At 37.5% G+C, this 22,870-nt stretch overlaps 1 protein-coding gene and 1 long non-coding RNA gene across 3 annotated transcripts in view; both read left to right on the top strand.

Moving 5' to 3' along the window:
* Positions 1–1,085: 1,085 nt before the first annotated feature.
* ephb1 (EPH receptor B1) overlaps positions 1,086–22,870 on the top strand; it is a 288,997-nt gene continuing 267,212 nt past the window's right edge. For both annotated transcript variants that reach the window (XM_030161328.1, XM_030161327.1), the window contains exon 1: positions 1,086–1,356. In XM_030161328.1, the coding sequence (XP_030017188.1) occupies positions 1,296–1,356 (61 nt within the window). In that variant the 5' untranslated portion in view covers positions 1,086–1,295. The remainder of the gene's footprint in view (positions 1,357–22,870) is intronic.
* The window catches only part of LOC115437929 (uncharacterized), a 21,685-nt gene continuing 14,520 nt past the window's right edge, over positions 15,706–22,870 (top strand). The window contains exons 1-2 of the long non-coding RNA XR_003937997.1: positions 15,706–15,725; positions 21,283–21,284. This is a non-coding gene — a long non-coding RNA (uncharacterized LOC115437929). The remainder of the gene's footprint in view (positions 15,726–21,282; positions 21,285–22,870) is intronic.

The following is a 22,870-nucleotide window of genomic DNA, read 5'->3' as shown; positions in this document are numbered from 1 at the left end:
CCTCGGAGAATTGAGGCTGTAATTGCCGCAAAAGGCGGACCTACACCATATTAAATTATATTTTGTTGATTTTTTAAGGTGTTTCCATTATTTTGTCCAACCCCTGTATGTTATATTATTTTACTGACTTCAGATCAAATTTTGCTGAATGTAGCCCCTGAACTAGAATGAGTTTGACACCCCTGATGTAAGGGCTGGGCATGTTTACCTCCACCAAGGAGGTTATGTTTTTGCCAGGGTTTGTTTGTTTGTTTGTTTGTTTGTCCGTTAGTGTGCAACATAACTCAAAAAGTTATGGACAGATTTTGATGAAATTTTCAGGGTTTGTTGGAAATGGGATAAGGAAGAAATGATTAAATTTTGGTGGTGATCGGGGGTGGGGGGGCCCACGGGGGGGCCCATTTCCAACAAACCCTGAAAATTTCATCAAAATCTGTCCATAACTTTTTGAGTTATGTTGCACACTAACGGACAGACAAACAGACAGACAAACAAACAAACAAACAAACCCTGGCAAAAACATAACCTCCTTGGTGTGGGGGGGGCCCACAGGGGGGGCCACTGATCAGCCTTGGCGGAGGTCTGCGCTCTCCGAGTGCTTCTAGTTTTTTATGCAAGACACAATAATAAAAAACATTCATTCATTCATTGATGTTTCTTTCAAAAAAAGTAACAATGAATGAATGAATAAATGAATGAATTACAAATGCACCACTTTTACAATGTTATAGATGTTGAGGGGGGGCCTGGAGATCTTTTTCATCCTCCAAAGGGGGGGCCCAAGAGAAAAAAAAATTGAGAACCAGTGGCTTAGTGTTTACTCTAAGCTGCAGTTGCGGTAATAACCCGACTGGTGGTGCTATTTCTCTTCCCTGAAGCGGATGCTGTTTCAAATAGGTCAAGGAAAAGTTTTGTGTTTTGACAATGCGAGGTGGGCGGAGCTGCGGGTCGGTGATTGGTTAGTGAGTTTCTGCTCTTGGTTTGTGATTGGACCCGGTGTTCTAATGGGGCTGTGAGCGTGCAATGTCGGGTCCCCACCCCCCCTCCATCACCACCACCACCACCATCACCTCCTCCTCCTCCTCCCTGCTCCTGCTCCTTTGCACCCCTCAGCCCCTACACTCCGCTCTTCCCCTGCGCTGATTGTCACACATTGTTTACTACGGCTTGAAATGTGACTCACAACACAGGCTATCTGCTGGAGTACCACTCTGACAACTGAGGGATTCTTTTGACGCGCACCTTGCGTGTTTGGTTATTTGGGGACCGGCTGTGGACACTACCCTTTTTCTGCCATGACGGCGGAATTGTTTGCGCTTTTATGCGTGCTGGTCATCACATCTTCTGCAATGGAAGGTAAATAACAACCTGGGATTATACTTGTGGTAGATATCAGGGGGACGCTCCCGCTTCACCGAGATGCGCTCTTTTTCCTTTGGGGATGTTTTATCCTGGGCAGCGCTGCGCTCCTGGCGATAGGGGATACAGGGATGTCACACGTGGATCGGAGCAGCTTGCCGTGTTTTCTTTTCTTTTTTTTTTTTTTTTTGCCTCTTTTTTCAGTTCTCTGGCTTCTCTGGTTGTCACTGATGTTACTCGGTTTCATGTGAAGAGCAACTTTTGGTTTCAAGGTTTTCTCTGGTATAGAGTAGATCATTTGCACCTTTATGCGTTTTTTTTTCCTCTTCCACTCCACTGTAAACTGCCTTATTTTTGGTTCTCATTATCCCATGAGCAATTAGTTTTTCTCAGCTACATTTTAAGCGTCTGCCAAACCCTGAGGACCACGGTTTTTCATTAGATTATTAAAAAAAAAAAAAAAAAGTACAAATCTCAATTACCACAAGCCCTTGAGCATATGTTTGGCATTTTCAATTGATAAGGAAAAAAAAAAATAGATTACATTAAATTCCACAGAAAGGAAGTGTCTAGTAACCAGATTTATTATTTCTTGGAGATACATTTTTCTCTTGTGTTACTGCCTCTCTCTCTCTGATTTCCAGTCTCCATTCTTTCTTTTTCTCTCATTCATCTCCATCTCAATGTCTTTTTTTTTTTTTTTCTCTTTGTCCCACTGCATCTCCACCTATATACCTTTTCTTTCTCACATTCACTCCCATGGAAAAGCTGTGTTGCCACTAGTAGCTAATATCTTCTCAGTTAAACATGTTTTTCATTTCCGCTGTGGGACCATAGGGACTGAATACTGGGTAGTAGCCCCAGACATTGGCTGCTGAGTGGATATCCCTGTAGCATCATGGGTATATATAGTGTATTTCCTCATTTTATTGTGTTGTGGTTCTTCCTTTCCAATAAAAGTGTTCCAGGGAACACCAACACACACACCAGCCAACCGATGGCTGTCTGTGTCCACTTTCTAAAGCATAAATAAGTAAATTAGAAGCACAAATAATGAGTTTTTTTCATATAGAGCTGTTTTTTTTTTTTTCTCTTTAATCATTTACGACTCTGCCTCTGGACCGTTCCCATCTCCGGCTGTGCTCTGTAATTCGGTGGTTGGCTTTCTTGTTTGTGCTCATCAGATTTCAACACAGCTTTGGATACCAAACCCAGGCCCAAATTGCTACTTTGTGAAGATGGATATTTTGAGGTTCACATGTTTGTTCAGTGTGAAATGTCAATTCTAGAGAGATGCTCGCCGGATTGGAGGGACTTGCGATCTGTCCCTGCATTAGAAGAGTGTGGGATTTCTCATTTATAAGATTTGGTTGAGAGAGAAACAGATGGACAGAAGTTGGCCCCTGGGTTACCCCAGTAACAGGGATGAAAGCTATTTCCTTGTTTGGGTCTGAAATTGAAAGGAGGATGTCCCATGGGCAGGTTAAAATCTTCACTGATCTTAACTTCAATCTGTTGCGTTTTCATTTCTTTTTTTGTTTTTTTTATGTGTGTATGTGTGTGTGTGAAAAGAACAAAGCCATTGATCACATTATCCTTGCCTCTCCTGTCACCCTTAATCTGATTAGGCCAAATCAGCCGATAATCACAAAGTGTCAGACATCTGTGTGTACGCCTGTCTGGGTGTGTGCGTTTGTTACTTTTGGAGAAAGGACCAACCCTGACCATATGGACAGATGCTAAGGATGAAGTGTATGATTTATTTGACCTCCCTACACATGCATACACTCCCAGTAAACACCTCACACACCATTGATGAGCTGATGAAGTGTAGGATGAATGTCATAAAGGGAGTAAAGGATGGATAGATGGGAAAACACTGAACAAAATACAACAAAGAGATGGAGTGTAGTAAAGTGTAAATGTGTCTATGTCTGTGTGTGTGTGTTAAACTGAAGAGGCAGTTATTACAGAGCTCTGTTATAGTTAAGTGCAGGTGGATCTACACGGCACATACACACAACGCCACACATGAAGACGTGGTATTAAAAATCATGAGCAGCCAAACTTATAGTAAAGGGTTAAGAGAAAGGAAAGTAAAAATGGAGATTTGCATGCCATTAGAAAAAGAAGCATGTGCAACGCTCTGTTTCACCCTCATTTGTCTTTTCCCATTCCTCCATATCGTCTTTACCTTCTCTCTTCCTTCTTTCCTCCACACCTCTTTTGCGCAATTCTTGATCTCGCTCTGTCTTTCATAATTCTCCTCACTAATCTCCTCATTCCCCTCTTGTCTTCCTCCTCTTTCCCCGCTCGCTCTCTCTGTGGTATGGTTCTTGCCAACAGCAGCAGTAATTCTCCCCTACTTACAGAGCCATTGCTTATTTCTGTTTGCCCTTAAACCAATTAGGCTTAGATAAGCCAGCTCATTTAACGGCCTGAAACTGGGTGGTGGAGGAGAAACGGAGGGAACGGGATGAAACAGCGGTTGAAAGATAGAGTGGGACCGAGGGAGATGAAAAGATGAGAGAGACAGAAGGAGGGAGGTCAGTGAGTTTCAGAGAAGATACAGTATGCATGTTTTACAAATGAGTAGCCTGTAATTGAACAAGGTTGTGGGAAATGAAGGAACACTGAGCTGTTTCAGTTATCTGACATAGATGCCTCAGCCATGCTAAAACAGCAGCATTCAGAAGAAATATCACGAGAGAACATTAGTAATGTGCTGTAAAGATTCCAAGTTAAGTACCGGTACTGTATTGTAGTAATCCACCATCAGAGGCAGAGTGGTTGCAGGTAGAATATTGTATAGTTCTGTATGAGCAAATTACACTGTGACCTTAACAGATAGTAGTTGTAGAGGTCAGAAATCCATTGCTGACATACCTGAATCGGGGTCATTATTGACAACAGATGATAGGGGTATTTTTCAGAAAGTAGCTGCCTTTCTGAAGTGTCCTTGAGCAAAAACACAGACTTGCTACACTCCAGAAGCTTTGTCTTGTAGTCGACCCAGTGCTCTGAATTCACCGCTGAAATAAGTGAGAATCTGCCTCTTGGATTCAGATCTCACATTGCTACTGTCTTCATGGAGAGTTGCTTTTCTAATGAAAAACTGCAGCATTGAAACTGTCAGAGGGGTGTGAAATAATAATCGCTGTGCAAAGCTAAATACAAGGTTTCTAGACAACAGTTTAGCTGCATTTATTGTGGTTTGGCTAGGCTCAGTAAGGATCTGCTGTACGGTATATGTCTGTTTGAGTGTGATTGACAGTTTTCACGAACTTCAGATTCGGACAAAATGATTACTGAGCTATTAGTGGTTATTTCCATGCATGTATGGACTACTAAAAACCTGACGAGTGTTAAAATGTTAACTTTAAACTCCACCGAAGTCATGATTCTGGTCATAAAAAGTCAGTGTGTGATGTTTTAGACTGGTATAATATTGACATAAGATTTCACTACCACCAGTTGTGTGAGATATTTGTGTGCGTTTGCCAGCTGTGTGGTGGAAACAGCCTGCAAAAAAAGAGTCCTGTTGAGTCTCTAATGGATGTGAACACAAGATTGGCCCTTTCCTCTCCTCTCTCATTTCAAATGGTAAAAAAAAAAAAAAAAAAAAAAAAAAGTAAAGAATGAAAATACAAGCGCAGCCTATAGTCCCTGGAGTTCAAGCAGTGGGACGGAAAACGCATAAAGAAGAAAGCCTGTGTGTGTGTGTGTTGGGTGTGTGTGCTCACATGAGTGTGCAAGTGTATTTTGGCCATGGGCACTACTGCTGACCTGGGACCACCTGAAGTAGAATTCAATTTTCCACTTGTTTTATACTGGGAACTATATTGTACATTTGGGTGCCTGTGTCGTCAGTAAAGTGTTAGAGCTATTATAGCTGGCAGGGGCAGCAGACATGGCCTCATCCCATAATGGAGGCTTTATTTTGCCCAGAGAGAGAAGACTACTTGGTGTTAAGGTGAGATTATGTGGCCTAGTCGGCGATGACGACCTCTAGTGAAACCCCTCGTGAACCTGCAGTACTATAAAAGTGTTCAACAGTTTTTTGCTTTTTTTTCTAAGTGTGCTTGCATGCAGGCAGTGGAGCTTTTTTTCTTCACATATTGCAGTGTACTATACACTAGTCGCTTTTCCATTGACCCTCAAATTGAGCAAATATAACTTGCGCATTAAAAATGTACCTAACGGAAAAACGACAATTTCGCCAAAAGTCTCATTTTTCGATTAAAAGTTTTTGCAGTGGCAAGAGGTGGTTTTTCGGGCGTAACGCAAATGGTATATCATGCAAAACCGCAATGGAAAGACCTAATTTCGCAACTAGAGTCAGGTGAATTAAAAAAATGGATGTTGACGGATGTTACAACCAAGGTTAAAATAGTTTTGGATATTTCATTATGGTTTAGTTTTATTTAGTTTTGACTTTTTTTCTCTAATTCAGTTAGTTTTAATTAGTTTTTAGAGCAGGTTTGCTAGTTTTTATTGGTTTTCGATATTTTCTAAATGCTTAGTTTTAGTTTCTTTATATCTTTTATCTTCTTCACCATTGAATTCAAATAAATCCTAAACAGGACTCTGCTGCTTTCTTCCAACTTTAGTCTCCATGTTTCCAGGTAGAGTGGGGACCAGAAGACGCCTAAACGACAAGTGATGAGAAGTGACGGACAGTTAAATATCATTTGGTGCAGCTAGCTAAAATTGCTTGAGGGAAATAAATTGATTTCTATCAATCCGACAATAACAAAGACGAAAACGAAGGGAATTTTATCCATAATTTTTATCCGTTTTAGTTAGTTTTGTAAACACACAATACAGTTACAGTTGGTTATCATTTTTTTGTTTTAATTATAGTTTTTATTCATTTCAGTTAACGAAAATGTTTTTTCAATTCTAGTTTTCGTCATTTTGTTAGTTTTCGTTAACGATAACCTTAGTTACAACAAGCGAAGAAGAAGAAGAAACATGTCGCAGTATGTGTGGACACACCAGGAAACTCAATCATTTTTTTAATTTAGTACGAGACAGAGGGGTAATATATAATAATACTAATGAATATATCTGTAAATCAACACCATATTTACATTTGTTGCCATGTTTATGGAATGACTTCTCGTGTCATCTCGCGATACTAAAAAAAACAAATCATTGCATTTGTGATTTAATGGAAACACCGACCTGTTTTTATGACATTTAGTAAATATCAGTAAAGTTTTGCGCAAATGTCCAATGGAAAAGTGACCAGTGTGTATTTTTTCTCGGATTATATGATCGCTGACTCCTCACTCTCTACCTTTCTCTCAAACACTCACACACAGAGTCCCCCCCCTTCCAGCTCACCTTACCCCAGAGACATCTGAGCCTCGGGAAGGCCAGATGGTGGATGCAGGTTGGGGGCTGGTATGCATGTGCGCATTTTTGTCTACGTCTCTGTGTGAGAATGAGCAATTTCAAGAGAAAATACCAAGGGAGAATGAGAGCAGTCGCACAATTCTATATATCTGTTTTTTTTCGGGTGTTGATGTGTTAGTCTGATTTATCCCACACTTGTTTTATTTGCCACGGCGAGCTGATACTTCCTTTTCTTTACCATGTTTTCTTTGTATGTCTTCCACACCTTCCTGTGTACAGAGATTTGCCGAGGAGATGCTATCAGTAGTGTTAGGTTCCACCCGTCTTGCTTGGTACTCGGCCCTTATCGGAGCAGGTGGCTGACTGTGGGACGAGGGCTAAGGCCTTATCAGTCCAAATCTCAGGGATAAGCAGGCCCACTGCATCAGCAACATACGCAACACATTAAAGCGCAGGAGTGAAAGCGGTGACGCTCGTGACACAGTTCAACCTCAAACTGTGTGAGTCATCTGTTTCCTGGTAAAGCCTGTTCTCTAAAAATGGGAAACACGGTACATGGACATAGACCAGGGGTGTCAAACTCATTTTAGTTCAGGGGCCACATACAGACTAATATGATCTAAAGTGGGCCAGATCAGTAAAATAATATAAATAATAGGATAAGAACTTATAAATAATATCAGCTTCAAAGTTTTTTCTTATATTTTTGAGTGAAAAAAGTCAAATTCCGTAATGAAAATGCTTACATCTACGAACTGTACTCGAACATAACACGAACAAAAATGAACAACCTGAAAATTCTTAAGAAAAATAAGTGCAATTTTAAGAATATTACGCCGTAGTTTATAGGTCTGAAAGATATATCGTTATCGTATCTATATCTAGATATGAACATTCAAGATATTGATATCGAAAAAGCAACGATACAGATTTCCCCCGCACTTACCCTGCATGTACAGCTCTGGAAGTCACAACAAATTTCATTTTTACGATTGCCCTTGAATGCACTGCTAAGGCCAGCCAACCACAAACCTTATTTCATGCTTGCTATGGATCAACAGCTGAAGCCACTGCACTTTCCACTAGGGCTGAAAGATACAGGAGGTCGTCGGGTTACGCGGTACTCGACCTACGCTGTTTCGACTTTACGACGCCTGAGTCTCGTTTGCCGTTTTGTCTCCAGCCCCATAGTGTAGAGTGTCTGTGTTTGTGCGCCGTAATTTTCTCGGTATCCTCACCTTTTTCACCCTCCTTTTTCACATCATGGCCCCAAAAAAGAAAGCAGGATCTTCTAGCGATGCTGGTCCAGCCAAGAGGAAAGCCATTGCGATGGAAACGAAGCTGGATATCATCAAAAGGTCGGAGAAAGGCGAGATGCCGACGAACATCGGTAAAGCCTTAGGCTTTAGTCGGTCGACCGTGGCGACCATTATTAAGGACAGGGGGTATTAAAGGGTTAATTCCGACTTACGCGGAAATTCGGGTTACGTCGCCAGCGTAGGAACGGAACTCGTTCATAACCTGAGGACCTCCTGTATATTGTTATCGTATCGATACTTAGATATGAACATTCACGATATTAATATCGAAAAAGCAATGATATAAACGATATAGATTTCCCCTGCGCTCGCCCTACATGTACAGCTCTGGAAGTCACAACAAATTTCATTTATTCGTACTTTATGTTAATGTTGATGACTGGCAGTGAGTTCTTATAAATAAAACTGCACTTTCCACATTCTTTTGTATTATGATGTTTGTATTTTTCTGAAAAATGCTTGGTTTTCACTGAACCCGTAGTCATATCGTATCATATCGATATCGAGATATCTGGCATGAATATCGAGATATGAAATTTTGTCCATATCATTCAGCCCTAGTAGTTTATCATTTACACATGTCGATCACAGCTTATAGATCACAGTGGATCTACAAATACACAAAACATGTAGTAAAAGGCAGAATGTTGGTAAAATTTCACATACTTCTCTCAAGAAATTTCAGGTTGTTCACATTTTTTTTGTAAAAGGCTAGTCTGTAAATGTAAATATTTGTGTAATTTTACCTTCTTTACACTAAAACAAAGAGAGAAATTTGTGTTTTTCTTTCTTTATAGGTTATTATGATAGTATTTTACTGGTCTGACCCACTTTAGATTGAATTGACCTAACATGATTTTAACCCTTTCATGCATGAATTATGAGAACCTTAATCGAGATTTTTTTTTTCCTGAGTGTTTTTATTCCTCTTTAGGCATGAAAAAAAACCAATGTGATTGATTTTTTTTTTTTTTAATCAACCTGTTTTTCATGGAGTTACAAAAATGTCCACTCAGCTACACCATTAATTTTATTCTTGAAGCACAGAAACATGTATTTAAAACCCGATATCATAAAGTGATATGAAAACAGTGAAATGAAACCATGTTTAATGCAGCTAATCTGATGTTTTCTCACATTTTAACATATTCTAATACTAGTTATTACTCACTTCATGGAGATAATACGCAAAAAATAAATATTAACAATTGATTTCCACTCAAGAACCAATCAAGAACAGCAAAGTTACAGTAATGGTATGAATTGCAGTTTATGAGATGATGCATAAGCGTCCACTGTGTTTGTTGATATGGAACTAAAACAACAAAACCCATGAATATAAAAGAGAAGAGCTGGAGAAGAACTGTCCACTGTAGTGACCACTATGCATGAAAGGGTTAACATCACTGATCGTTAATAACTTCAGTGTAAATTTTGCATTTCACAAATTCATCCCACGGGCCGCATTGGACCCTTTGGTGGGTCGGTTTTGGCCCCCGGGCCGCATGTTTGACACCTGTGACATAGACACACACACACACCTGCAGACAGACTTCACCAAAACTTCACATCTACAAGAGCAAGAACTTCAGGGATAACCCTTCAAACTACACCTAGTGGAAAATGGCAATGTTAGTAATTGATTGGGCGCAGTGACCCGACTTCCCCACCACTCAAGGATGGTGGTGTGAAAAATGTGCTTTTTCTCATTCTTTTTTCGGTCTCTTTGGCTTCTTTCCTCCATTATCACCTGTCCTAGAGATTGGGTGACAGTTGTTCAGTCAGCAGGAAAGGGGAGCCTCTTTGATATTTGTTGAGTTGAGAGGCGAGAAGCGAAAGCATTGATTATCGAGTCTTATTTCTCACTGTTCTCGGAGCCTTGCTCATGGGGCCTCTATGTTTACAGCCCCTTATGTGCCGTTCCCCCCTGTCCCTGGTCACCACAACCCTCCCTACACCAGCTCCGGCCAGTCCAAATTCACAAAGGCCTGTTGTTGACTTGACTTCCTGACTGTTGCATCTTTGCCTGTTTTGTTGCTCTTTTTTTCACTAAATTCTAATTAAATCTGTGAGTAGCTACAACTTCGCAGACTTCCTGTCCCTATCTTATCCTGCCTGAGAATAACTCACTCTCACAGCCTTTCTCTCCTTTGTTCCCCTCTTACCTGCCCCTTTGCCCACACTTTTTTTTTTTTTTTTTAGTTAAAAACAGATGCATTTATGAAGCATTATAGGGTTTACCAGAGAGAAAACATGAAATATGAGCTTGTCCCTCTGAAGACATAATGAACACAGCATTGGCAGGAAAAGGAAGAGGGGAGAGAGACTGTTGGAGTTGTCGGTTTATAGGAACAAAGAGCCTCATTTATGATTGTTATAATGAGATCTGTTTTTGAGTCAGACCCAGAATGATTTAATTGAACTTTTAAGCCCAAAGGCTAAGGCTTAAGGCTGAGGGGGCAAAGGCCAAGTTAGGAGTGGGAGGAAGGAGATATAGTGGTGCAGTGCTTTTATGATCGTGACTTTAAGTGTGTGGGAAAGTTTTAAAAGTCTACAATCACAGTGATAAGCATATCAGTTTATCTCCCTGTGCAAACTACAAACTCGGCGTTTCACTGTGTTTATTTAACAAATCCCTTGCCGCTTAAGTCTAAATGTACAATATAGGAAGTTGCCACCACACAGGAACGAAAAAAAAAACAGAAAAACTTTGTGTACTTTTGCATTTTAAATGAATCAGCAGCCCAGAGGATGCTGCGTCTTTCGCGCTCAGAGGAATTAAAGGCAGAACGTTAATAGGGCTGAAATTACGGACGGTGGTGGAAACTGCTCCGCTCTTGATTAAATAAAAGCCGCCTCCTCCACAGGCTGTTTCTCATAGGGACTGACAACCACACACACACACACACATGCACACACAAGCACTTATATTTATGCGCAAAAGCCTCAACGCACTCGTACGTACATACATAGACACGCACCAGGCTTTGATGTGTGGAACGGAAATGAGTAGAGACGTAGAGCTAAGGGCCGGAGCCTGGGGCCTGTCCCATTATTAATGAGTAAGTGCCAGTGCGTCTTCCAGGTTCAGGACATGTGGACATATTTCACCATTTGCCTGCCCTTCTCCTCACCATAAATGTAATCTCTTATTAAACATTGGGTTCTTGGCAAGAGAGGGGCAGATAGAGAGAAATCGTGCATGAATATTGTGTCTGCGTGTGTGTTTCTGCATTAGCATGAGAAATGAAAATTGCGCGGCGGAGAGAAATGAAGTTCCTGCACGGTGCAAAATGGAATGGCAGCTTCTGATAGGGACACTGATGGGCCAATAAGTAGCAGTGGTGGGAGGACAGTTTTCACCCTGTATAACACTGACTCCTTCTGCCAGGCAAATTTCCGCCTGCCCTATGCTGTCCACTTCTCTAGCTGGATAAGAAGAGAGCATTTTTGGAGGTAATTAACTATTGATTTGAAGTACAGAGGGTAATGAGAAATGAGTGGACACCATTGTGATCTACAAGAAGTGGCCTGGCTGTCTCAGAGTACAACTAGAAAACTGACGGGAAGTACAGGCTATTTCCTTGAGAGTAACGGTCAATGTAATGTTTTTTTTTTTTTTTTTTTTTTTTTTTTTTCGGTTTCAAGTTCTGTTCTCTGTATTTAGTCAAACTAATTTATCAAGAAAGACTAGGGGTGTAATGCTACAGAAAAATTTCTGTTCGGTATGTTTTCGGTACATGGGTCTTTGATTCGATACACTTTTGATTAGGGCTGTGTATTGGCAAGAATCTGGTGATATGATACAAGTCACAATACTAGGATCATGATACGATATATCACAATGTATCATGGTACTGTTAAAAACACAATTTTTTGTTGGTTTTGTTTCCTTTTTAAAAGATTATTTCCTGGAAGAATTGAATTACACCAGAAATATGCACAAATACTAAACACATTTTTATTTGATCCCAACAGGATCTAATGCTACATCACAAAATGTTCCTGTGTTCAAACTTTAATTCTGTTTTACAGACATTACAGTTTAAGATCCTGTTCAAATGTTCATTTTCTATTTGTTCATAACTAACATCAGAACAGTATTTTTGTGCAATCCCAGCAAAGGAACTACCATCTGCCTCTCAGACAGTAAAAAGTGCTTTTAGGATGCTTCAAATAACCATTATTTACTAAAATAGTGTTAAATAATAATAAATAAGATATAAACAATAAAGAAACCCAAAAAAACAAAATGAATCTCTGCCATATCTGCATTTGAATAAATACCAAAAAATATCGATACAGTACTTTTTAATATCAATATAGTATTGTGAAATGAAATATCGTGATATATTGCAGAACCGATATTTTATTACACCCCTACTTTTGATACGTTTTTCGTACAGTGAGGGGGGGGGGGGGGTATGAGGGGGTGCACTCCATAACTACTTGTGGGACACAGGACATTTCTATAAAATATTATTTAGTCATTTTTCCATTAACATTATGTTTTGTTTTTTTTTTAAATTTTTGAATGTTGTATGTTTGTTTATGGCAAACACTGTAATTTACTAAGTGTTTTTGAACGCCTCACAGTATGCCATGAGGTGCTGTGAATGTGACCACACAGTAACACCACTAGGAGTGTGTATTAGCAAAAATGTGGTGATACGATACAAATCACGATACTAGAATCACGATACGATATATCATGATACTGTTAAAACAGAATTTTTTTTTTTTTTTTTTTTAAATGATTATTTCCTTGAAGAATTGAATTACACCAGAAATATGCACAAATACTAAACACATTTTTATTTGATCCGAACAGGATTTGATGCTATAACACAACATTTTCCTGTGTTCAAACTTAAATCATCTTTTACAGACATTACAGTTTAAGATCCTGTTCAAATGTTCATATTCTATTAGTTCATATCTAACATCACAACATTATTTTTGTGCAATCCCAACAAAGAAACTAACATTATTTAATAAAAGAGTGTTAAATAATAATAAATAAAATATAAACAAAAAAGAAAAACAAAAAACTAAAATGAACCTCCACAATATCTGCATTTGAATAAACACCTAAAAATATAGATACAGTACTTTTTAATATCGATACAGTTTTGTGAAATGAAATATTGCGATATATTGCAAAACCGATATTTTCTTACACCCCTAAACACCACAGCAGAGGCACGGTGAAGGATAAGAGGAGCAGGTTTACTTGATTTTGCCAACTTGAGTTAAAAAATTAACCTTTTTTTTCTATAAAGTGCCACAAAACTGCAACATACCGAAATCCGAAAGTGAAACTTAATGTGTTTTGAACATCCGACCCTGCTTCTGTGCCTCTGTTATACGCTCTGTTGTCATGTTATGGAGTTTTTTGCATAGAAGAAACCCTGCACATGGGTTCTACTTGCGTCTACCCTGCTTCTTGAGTGTTTGCATTCTTCACATAAACTACATGTATTTGTTCGGTACACCTCCGTATTGTATCGAAGGAACTGAAACGTTTCATTTCAAATGAAGTACACGTTACAACCTTAAGAAAGACCAAATCAACACTGAACCTAGGGCTGCTCGATTATAGGAAAGAAAAAAAAAATCACGATTATTTTAGCAATAATTGAAATCACGATTATTAAAAACGATTATTTTTTAACCTTAAAGTTGTTTATTTTTTTCTTGCAAAGCAATGTAAAATATACTCTTTAAACATAAAGCTTTTAAACACTAAAACAAAGTATGTTCACTTTTGTATGAAACAAAAAAATCTTTGAATGCAAATAAGTGTACTGTAAATTCAAGTATGTTTCCTTTTGTAAATAAATAATGCACTGGAATTAAACTGCTATAGACTTGCCATAGAACTGGAGCAATAAAAAAAAAACTCACGTAAAGTGCAAATTATAAATTCAAATATGTTCAATGTAGTATGAAACAGTAAATTCGGTGGCGTGCCATGAGGTTTCAGTTAAGGCGTTCTGCATACATCAGCCATCTAGAATACGCACGTTAGGGTTATACGGGTTAGGGTTAGGTTAATACGGGAGTTGCAGCATAAAGAGATTCGGAGACTGAAGATTGCATTGCGGACGAAGTTGTTTTTATGCGTTTTAGTTTTTTGTAAGATTATGATAAAGGTGGTGGTGGTTAAACTTTAGATGGTTAAAAAGGTTTGTTGTGTTAGCGGTCGGTGCAGACACAACTACGAAACACTTTTTGCACGTGATGTGTTTTTGCTCTTCGTCTTCTTCATCAAACCCAAAGTGATTCCATACAGTTGAATCTGACTTGCCTTTTTTGTTTACCAAGCACTTCTGCTGTGATTCTCCTGCCATTTTTCCAGACCGCTAGGTACAACTGTCCTCTTGGGGTGGACCTGCCGGCTAGCTGACAGCTGTAGCTTAGAGGGGGGCGGGGCAGAGCAGCTCATGGTAGCTTGCGTGCGTGTGAATTAAAACAACTCAAAATTAAAAATCGTTTTTTCTCGATGACATAATTTTTGTAATCGTTGCGTGTAATAATCGAAATCGTAATTGAATTTCGATTAATTGCACAGCCCTAACTGAACCTGCAGCTGAAGACTGTGTACTCTATATGTGTTGCCAGGTCAACACTTCATATTCCGATACCAAATATTCAATACCTTTAATAGATTCTGCCTTATTTGCATGTTTTTCTTCACATCTTTGACATGTTTGATGACAGATTTGACAAACCGATCCCGGTCTTTGCTGACCTGTTCACCTCTCCGCCCCTTCATGAATAGTTATCACAGCATAGGCGAAGGCGATTCACTTTAATAAGATGCATCTCAAGGTCACATCCTCAGGCTCGATTTTAACACCGGGTGGTTATTGCCCCGAAAAGTTCAGAAGGAAAAAAAATAATCCCAATATGGTTCCTACTTTAAAGATGTGGTATTCTTTCCTGGATCCTCCTTCTGCAGCTGAACATACTATTGTTTTTGTTCGAGGCGAGCTAGAGGACAAGGATTAGGACTCATTTGTGCAAGAGAACAGAGGCGAAAAGGGACAAAGAGACAGAGGGGGAGAGGAGGATCGGCCTGTATCTGCCTATGATCTTATTTGTGCTAATGAGGAGGCTGGTGGTTCTGGCTGCTAACCCTTAAGCACATCCAGCCCTTCAGTGTGTGTATGCCAGTGTGTGAAAGTACATCATGGTTATCTGTGGGAAGTGGGATTTGCCTTTTTATAAAAATCTATTCTCTAATGAATTACGCGGGGAATATTGTTTGCTGCTGTGAGCGAGGACAGTCTGTATTCGCTGTTGTTGTGAACATTTATTACGGAGGTTTATGTAGGAATTTTTAGGGACACTTACTGTTAAATGTAGTAAAGATGTCCCGCTGGTTTTCCCGCCCTTCACTCCACGGGATAATTGTCCATCTTTAGGTCCAATTTTCCCACGATCACAACAAATGGATTTGCCTGAATTATTTAAAAATGTGAGGTGTGAACACAAAGAATTTAACTGTTAGTGGCTGAATCAGATGGTTTTATATAAACTGGAGAATAGTGAGCATTGAGAGCAGGGGTCTCAAACTTATTTTCTTTCAGGGGCCACATTCTACCTGATTTGATCTCCAGTGGGCCGGACCAGTAAAATAATAACAAAATAACCTATAAATAATGACAACTCCAAATTTTTGTCTATGTTTTAGTGCAAAAACCCCCCATTAAATTATGAAAATTCTTACTTTTATAAACTATCCAAACAAAAAAGATGTGAATAACCTGAAAAAACTAAAATTTCTGAAGAAAAATAAGTGCTATTGTAACAATATTATACCTCAACTTATCATTTCTACATGTGCATTATGGATCACATCTACAAATACACTAAACACTGAGTAATAGCCAGAAAATTGTTAAAATTGTGCTTAATTTTCTTTAGACATTTCAGGTTGTTCATATTTGTTCAGGTGATTCACATTTTATTGTTACAGGATAGTTTGTAAATGTAAATTTTTTTCATAATTTAATGTTATTTTTTGCACTAAAACAAAGACAAAAATTAGAAGTTGGCGTTATTTATAGGCATAGTGTCATTTTTTATTTTTTTTTTTTCCACATCAAACCATAAAGAAAATATGGAGTCATTACACTGGTCAACTACAAATTTATTGTTTAAGTTTTTTGAGCTGATTTAGCATAATTTTGGTGTGCTGAATCCAAAAATCACATTAATTTTGCTCAGTCAGGTCAACTTTCTGAACTATGCTACATATTGGCTTTTTAAAGTTTTTGCTTACATTTATGGGCATTTTCACATCATATGATACAAAATTCTTTTGTATTTCTGGCAATAAACGAGTTCTGAAGATTTTACTTTTGCCAATTTATGATTAATGGTTATTTTAATGTTACAGGTGAGTGAAATGGCTTTGACTAGAAGATCTTGCAAAAATAAGCCTGACGTATTCTGCTACATCTGCGGTGAATACACCATTGTACCTAACAGGAATCAAGTCACAAGTTTCGTAAAGTGTGCTTACCAATCTTATTTTGGTATCAATTCTTATATTTTGTGAGAAGATCAAATTTTTCAAACTCAAATTAGCAAAAAAACCTGACCTGATTGAGAAAAACAGATGTCATTTTTGGATTTGCAAAATGGTCCTAATTCAGTTGAAAAAACCTAGACAACTTGCAAAAAAAAAATTTTTGTAACCCAGTGTTATTTTTTGTAGGTTATTATGCTATTATTTTACTCTAGATCATATTGGTCTGTATGTGGAACCTGAACTAAAATGAGTTCAATGGCCTTGACTGTGGAATTTTTGCACTTTGCACATTCATTCCACGGGCCGCATTGGAACCTTTGGCGGGCCGCATTTGGCCCCCGGGCCGCATGTTTGAGACCCCTGATTTAGAGAAACAGCAGGTTGCATCAGCCCCATCTGACACTAACAGTGTGACTTTGTAACATTTCTAACTCACCTCTGAACATTTAAAAGCCATGCTGTGTCTGTTTTCACAGGCTTAACTTCATTTACAGTTTTTTCTCCATAATTATGTGTTTTTCTTCCTTAAGTCTCAGATATCACAGCTTCTAGTAATCACAACTCTAAAATCATTTATTATTAACCCATAAAGACCCAAACAGCAACTGGCAACCAAAATCACCCACTGATCTAAAATGTTTAATAACTGTTAATTCATTAATCCTATCAAAACATGTCAATAATTGATGTAAAATGCAGTTTGTTGTCTTTTTATGGTCATAAGATTTGACCCATTTGGATGTTCAGAGGCTCCATAGTGAACGTGGAAACACTGTCATCTTCTACGACATTGATTTACCAGTAAAACCCATGGAGTTAGATCAGTGACATTAGTTGCAGATGCTTATTTTGTGTTCAGTTATTGAAATTGTTGGAGAATACTGAGCATTTTGAGAAACATAGTAGGTTGCATCAGCCCATCTGACAGTAACAGTGTGATTTTGTAACATTTCTAACTCACCTCTGAACATTTAGAAGCCACGCTGTGTCTGTTTTCACAGCCTTAACTTCATTTATAGTTTTTTTTCTCCGTAATTATAAGGTTTACTTCCAAGATTGTTTTTCCTCCTTAAGTCTGAGATATCACAGCTTGTAGTAATCACAACTCGGAAATCATTTATTACACTGGGTTACAAAAAAATGGTTTTTGCAAGTTGTCTAGGTTTTTTCAACTGAATTAGGACCATTTTGCACTGCTAAATCCAAAAATGACATCTGTTTTTCTCAATCAGGTCAGGTTTTTTTGCTAATTTGATTTTGAAAAATTTGATCTTCTCACAAAATATAATAATTAATACCAAAATAAGATTGGTAAGCACACTTTATGAAACTTGTGACTTGATTCCTGTTAGGTACAATGGTGTATTCACCACAGATGTAGCAGAATACGTCAGGCTTATTTTTGCAAGATCTTCTAGTTGAAGCCATTTCATTCACCTGTAATATTAAAAAAAACATTAATCATAAATTAGCAAAAGTAAAATCTTCAGAACTCGTTTATTGCCAGAAATACAAAAGAATTTTGTATCATATGATGTGAAAATGCCCATAAATGTAAGCAAAAATGTTAAAAAACCAATATGTAGCATAGTTCAGAAAGTTGACCTGATTGAGCAAAATTAATGTGATTTTTGGATTCAGCACACCAAAATTATGCTAAATCAGCTCAAAAAACTTAAACAATAAATTTGTAGTTGACCAGTGTAATGACTCCATATTTTCTTCTTGGTTTGATGTGGAAAAAAAAAATAAAAAATGACACTATGCCTATAAATAATGACAACTTCTAATTTTTGTCTTTGTTTTAGTGCAAAAAATAACATTAAATTATGAAAAAATTTACATTTACAAACTATCCTGTAACAATAAAATGTCAATCACCTGAACAAATATGAACAACCTGAAATGTCTAAAGAAAATTAAGCATAATTTTAACAATTTTCTGCCTGTTACTCAGTGTTTAGTGTCTTTGTAGATGTGATCCATAATGCACATGTAGAAATGATAAGTTGAGGTATAATATTGTTAAAATAGCACTTATTTTTCTTCAGAAATTTTAGTTTTTTCAGGTTATTCACATCTTTTTTGTTTGATGTAGCAGAACACGTCGGGCTTATTTTTGCAAGATCTTCTAGTCGACGCCATTTCATTCACCTGTAATATTAAAATATAAAAAAAAACATTAATCATAAATTGGCAAAAGTAAAATCTTCAGAACTCGTTTATTACAAGAAATACGAAAGAATTTTGTATCATATGATGTGAAAATGTCCATAAATGTAAGCAAAAATGTTAAAAAGCCAATATATAGCATAGTTCAGAAAGTTGACCTGATTGAGCAAAATTAATGTGATTTTTGGATTCAGCACACCAAAATTATCCTAAATCAGCTCAAAAAACTTAAACAATAAATTTGTAGTTGACCAGTGTTATTAACCCATAAAGACCCAAACAGCAACTGGCAACCAAAATCATCCACTGATCTAAAATGTTTAATAACTCTTAATCCATTAATCCTATCAAAACATGTCAATAATTGATGTAAAATACAGTTTGTCGTCTTTTTATGGTCATCAGATATGACCCATTTGGATGCTCAGAGGCTCCATAGTGAACGTGGAAACCAAGGTTATAATAGTTTTGGATTTTTCATTATAGTTTAGTTTTATTTAGTTTTGACTTTTTTTTTTCTCTAATTCAGTTAGTTTTAATTAGTTTTTAGAGCAGGTTTGCTAGTTTTTATTAGCTGTAGTTTTTTTTTCCTGAATGCTTAGTTTTAGTTTAGTTTAATTTTAGTATTAGTTTCAGTTTTTTCATTTTATCTTCCTCGCCATCCTATTCAAAGAAATTAGTGAGGCGCGGATCAGCGGGTTACCCTGGACACTTTATTTGGGGGTCAGGTTAGGGTGGCTCATTGACTGAGCAGAGACACAAACATATGTACAGGACGATGTATAAATTCCCTGTAGCAGGGTAATGTAGGTGGGGGTGCGATCCATACACAACGTCACTTATATGAAACTGAAACTTTCCATTCTTTCACCGTTCGCCTCCCCCGACTTCTATACCTCTCTTATACCGCTGATCTTAGACGAAATTTTCACATGTTCTATCCTATATGAACATTGACAAAGATGAAAAGTAAGGGAATTTTTTACATAATTTTTATACATTTTAGTTAGTTTTGTAAGCACACAATAGAGTTTCAGTTTGTTATCGTTTTTTTCTTGTAATTTGCGTTTTTATTTATTTCAGTTAACAAAAATGTTTTTTCAATTCTAGTTTTGGTCATTTCGTTAGTTTTCGTTAACAATAGTAACCTTGGTGGAAACACTGTTATCTTCTACAGCATTGATTTGCCAGTTAAAACCCATGGAGTTTGATCAGTGACATTGGTCGCAGATGCTTATTTTTGTGTTCAGTTATTGAAATCGTTACCTAAAAAGTCACTTTATTTCCAGTTTTTACCCTCAGCCCTCGCCACAGGCTATTGTCATCAGTTCTTCATCTGTCTGTTCGTCCGTATATGCAAAAATTTGACATGGACTGAAGGCCAAGAGTTTTCAAGTGCGAGCATGTTATGTTCTTTGTTTTTTTTTTTTACATAATAACCCTCAATTTTAATCTGACCTTCCATGAACTGTATGATCAACAAATTTATTACAGGAAAATACACGATTTTCACTGAAAAAATGCCAAATACAAAGGACAATATTACAATAAATGGTGACAAATCATTTAAAATAGGTTAAATCTAGAGGAAAATTCATTTGGGAACTGACACAAGAGTAACATTTGGTCTTTATGGGTAAAAACAGGTCACCTAGTGTGTGTATTTTAATTATTAAAACATTAAAACTGGTATGAGTCTGTTATTAAGAATAGACTAATCGGTTTAGCTGATAAATTGTTGCCAACTGGATGTTTTATAAAGTCATTATCGCCTCAATGTTTTTTTTTTGTTTGTTTGTTTGATGTTCATTTATCCAGATTTAAGTATTTATGTAGATGTATATTACTTTGACTGCGATGTATGCAGAGATTGCTCATTTCTGACAGCAGTGGAGTGGAATAATCAGCTTTTTTTTCCTGCTCCAAACTATCATTATTATGTCAACTTCTATAAATTCTCTATCGATCAACCTCATCAGTCATTATGTAGTCTCTCATTTAAAAAAAAAAAAAAATAGTTGATTTGCTGATCTTCCACTGTGTGCCAGGCATTAGCAAAACAGTCTGGAACATACACTCCCATCACAAACTTATTCTGTAAAGAGGTGCGCTGAACACTATCAAATCCATGCCCCTCTCTGATTGTTCCCTCCCTCCTCATCGCTTATTCCTATGAAGTCGTTGCCCTCCCTGCTTCTCCCATGGCTGGGCATTTAAAGCGGCGTGTCTTTGATGTGAGCTTCACACACTGTTAGATACCCACTCATCAGATTGACACTGATGCCTGGGCGGAGTCTTCCCATTCCTGAGAGCAAGGGGGGGGGGGAAATGAACTGTTGAAATATACTGTACACACATATGGAATACAGTCAGGTGCTTTTAAATAAAGTAAAGTGGAATGTGGATGTGAATGAACAGATGTGCTTGTTCAGATGCACCGTTTTTCCACCATAGCTGTGCTGTTCTCAGCTGATGATATGTCAAAATGACAAACGCTCCCACAAAGCCGGGCTGAATGTAATTGTACAGCCGTTTTCCTGCCTGTGTTTTACAACTGTATCACATCGGTTTAGAGGAAATCCCTTTCATATCAAAAGGCACATCCTTGATATTTAAGTGATGCCAGATTATTAACATACTACCTAATGCTTTCCATTTTCATCATAATTCTTGCTAAATGCATTCACAGCATAGCCTTGGAACTCGACTGCAGGCATTGTAAAACATAAAATTATTTATTAACAGCCTACCTTGACTGTGTTGCATGTATATATCTGTATGAATGATAGTTTTTATGCTATAGTAGTATGGTATTTTTTCAATAACCTCCTTCTGAACTTGGTCACTATGGTGGATGAATTATGCTTTTAATCAATGCATTTCTGTCTATATTAACTGAACATGTGATAATGCAGTGTTTGGCATTATCACAAAACAGCACAGAGGTCCTTAGTTTGATTACTTCACCAGTCAGTGAAGGTCTATCTGTGTTTCTGAGTTTGTTCTCCCTGTGTCTGCATATAGGTTAATTGATCAATCTAAATCACCCATGGGTGTGAATATGAGAGTGAATGGTTGTTTATCTGCATATGCCTGCTGTTATGTATACATAAAACTAGAAAAACTGATATTTTCTCATGTAATACTCATGGAAAACTCTGGTTTAAGTCACTGAAAACTCCAGCCAAAATAGAGATTTTGGAAAACTCTGCGTTCGTGCTTGTGTGTGTAGAGGGTGAAATGGAGTTTTAGGGTCCTGAATGTCACAGTAAGGGACAAAAAATGTTGTTTATTCTAACCCTAACCACATGATAGTGCTCTACGGTGTTTTTATGTGGCTTTATGTAGATGAAAACTTCACCAAAATGATGTGGTGTAAGATATTATTATTGAAAACTGAGGTGGGGAAATATCTGTTTCTATAAATACCCGGTGTATACATGGCCTGTGATGAACTTGTGACACGTCCAGGGTGTATCCCGCCTTTGCTCAGATATTTTATATCTGACTGGAGAAACACTAGTCGCAGGTTTGATTTTTGTCTCTAGAGAAAGAGTACACACTTTTCAGGAAACAAAATCCTGAGAATAAGGAAATCAAAACACACTATTGATATATTGTGAGTTTGTATATCACAAACAATATAAGGCATGGAGCTTTTGTTTAATTTCATTCATTCACATTAAAAGTTGTGTTAAAATAAAAATTCCATGCTACATTTTATTATTATTATTAGGGATGCAACGATGCAAAAATTTCCTATCAGTTATTGTGACCAAAACTATCACGATTATCATTGAAATGTGCTTCAAATATTCAAAAAGTACTTGTACACACATTGAAATAGTTTAATCAAGTTTTATTTTGAAAAAAAAAAACCCAAACAAATAGAATAACACGCACAATGTACTTTCTGTTGGCAGAAACATTAAAGTATTAACATGTAAACATCAAACATACAAATGTGCATTAAAGATGGCACCTTATGGCCGTAAGAGGGAACTGCACTTTGCAAATTGTAGATAAGAACCAAGAATACTTTACATTCAGCACTCAGGACTAGATCTAGTCTTACAGATTTAAGAACTTGTACAGAAAGAGCACTTTCACTGTTTCA

The sequence above is a fragment of the Sphaeramia orbicularis genome, chromosome 17 (genome assembly GCF_902148855.1).
Source record: "Sphaeramia orbicularis chromosome 17, fSphaOr1.1, whole genome shotgun sequence".
Lineage (NCBI taxonomy): Eukaryota > Metazoa > Chordata > Actinopteri > Kurtiformes > Apogonidae > Sphaeramia > Sphaeramia orbicularis.
This window is presented reverse-complemented; position numbering and strand designations above follow the sequence as displayed.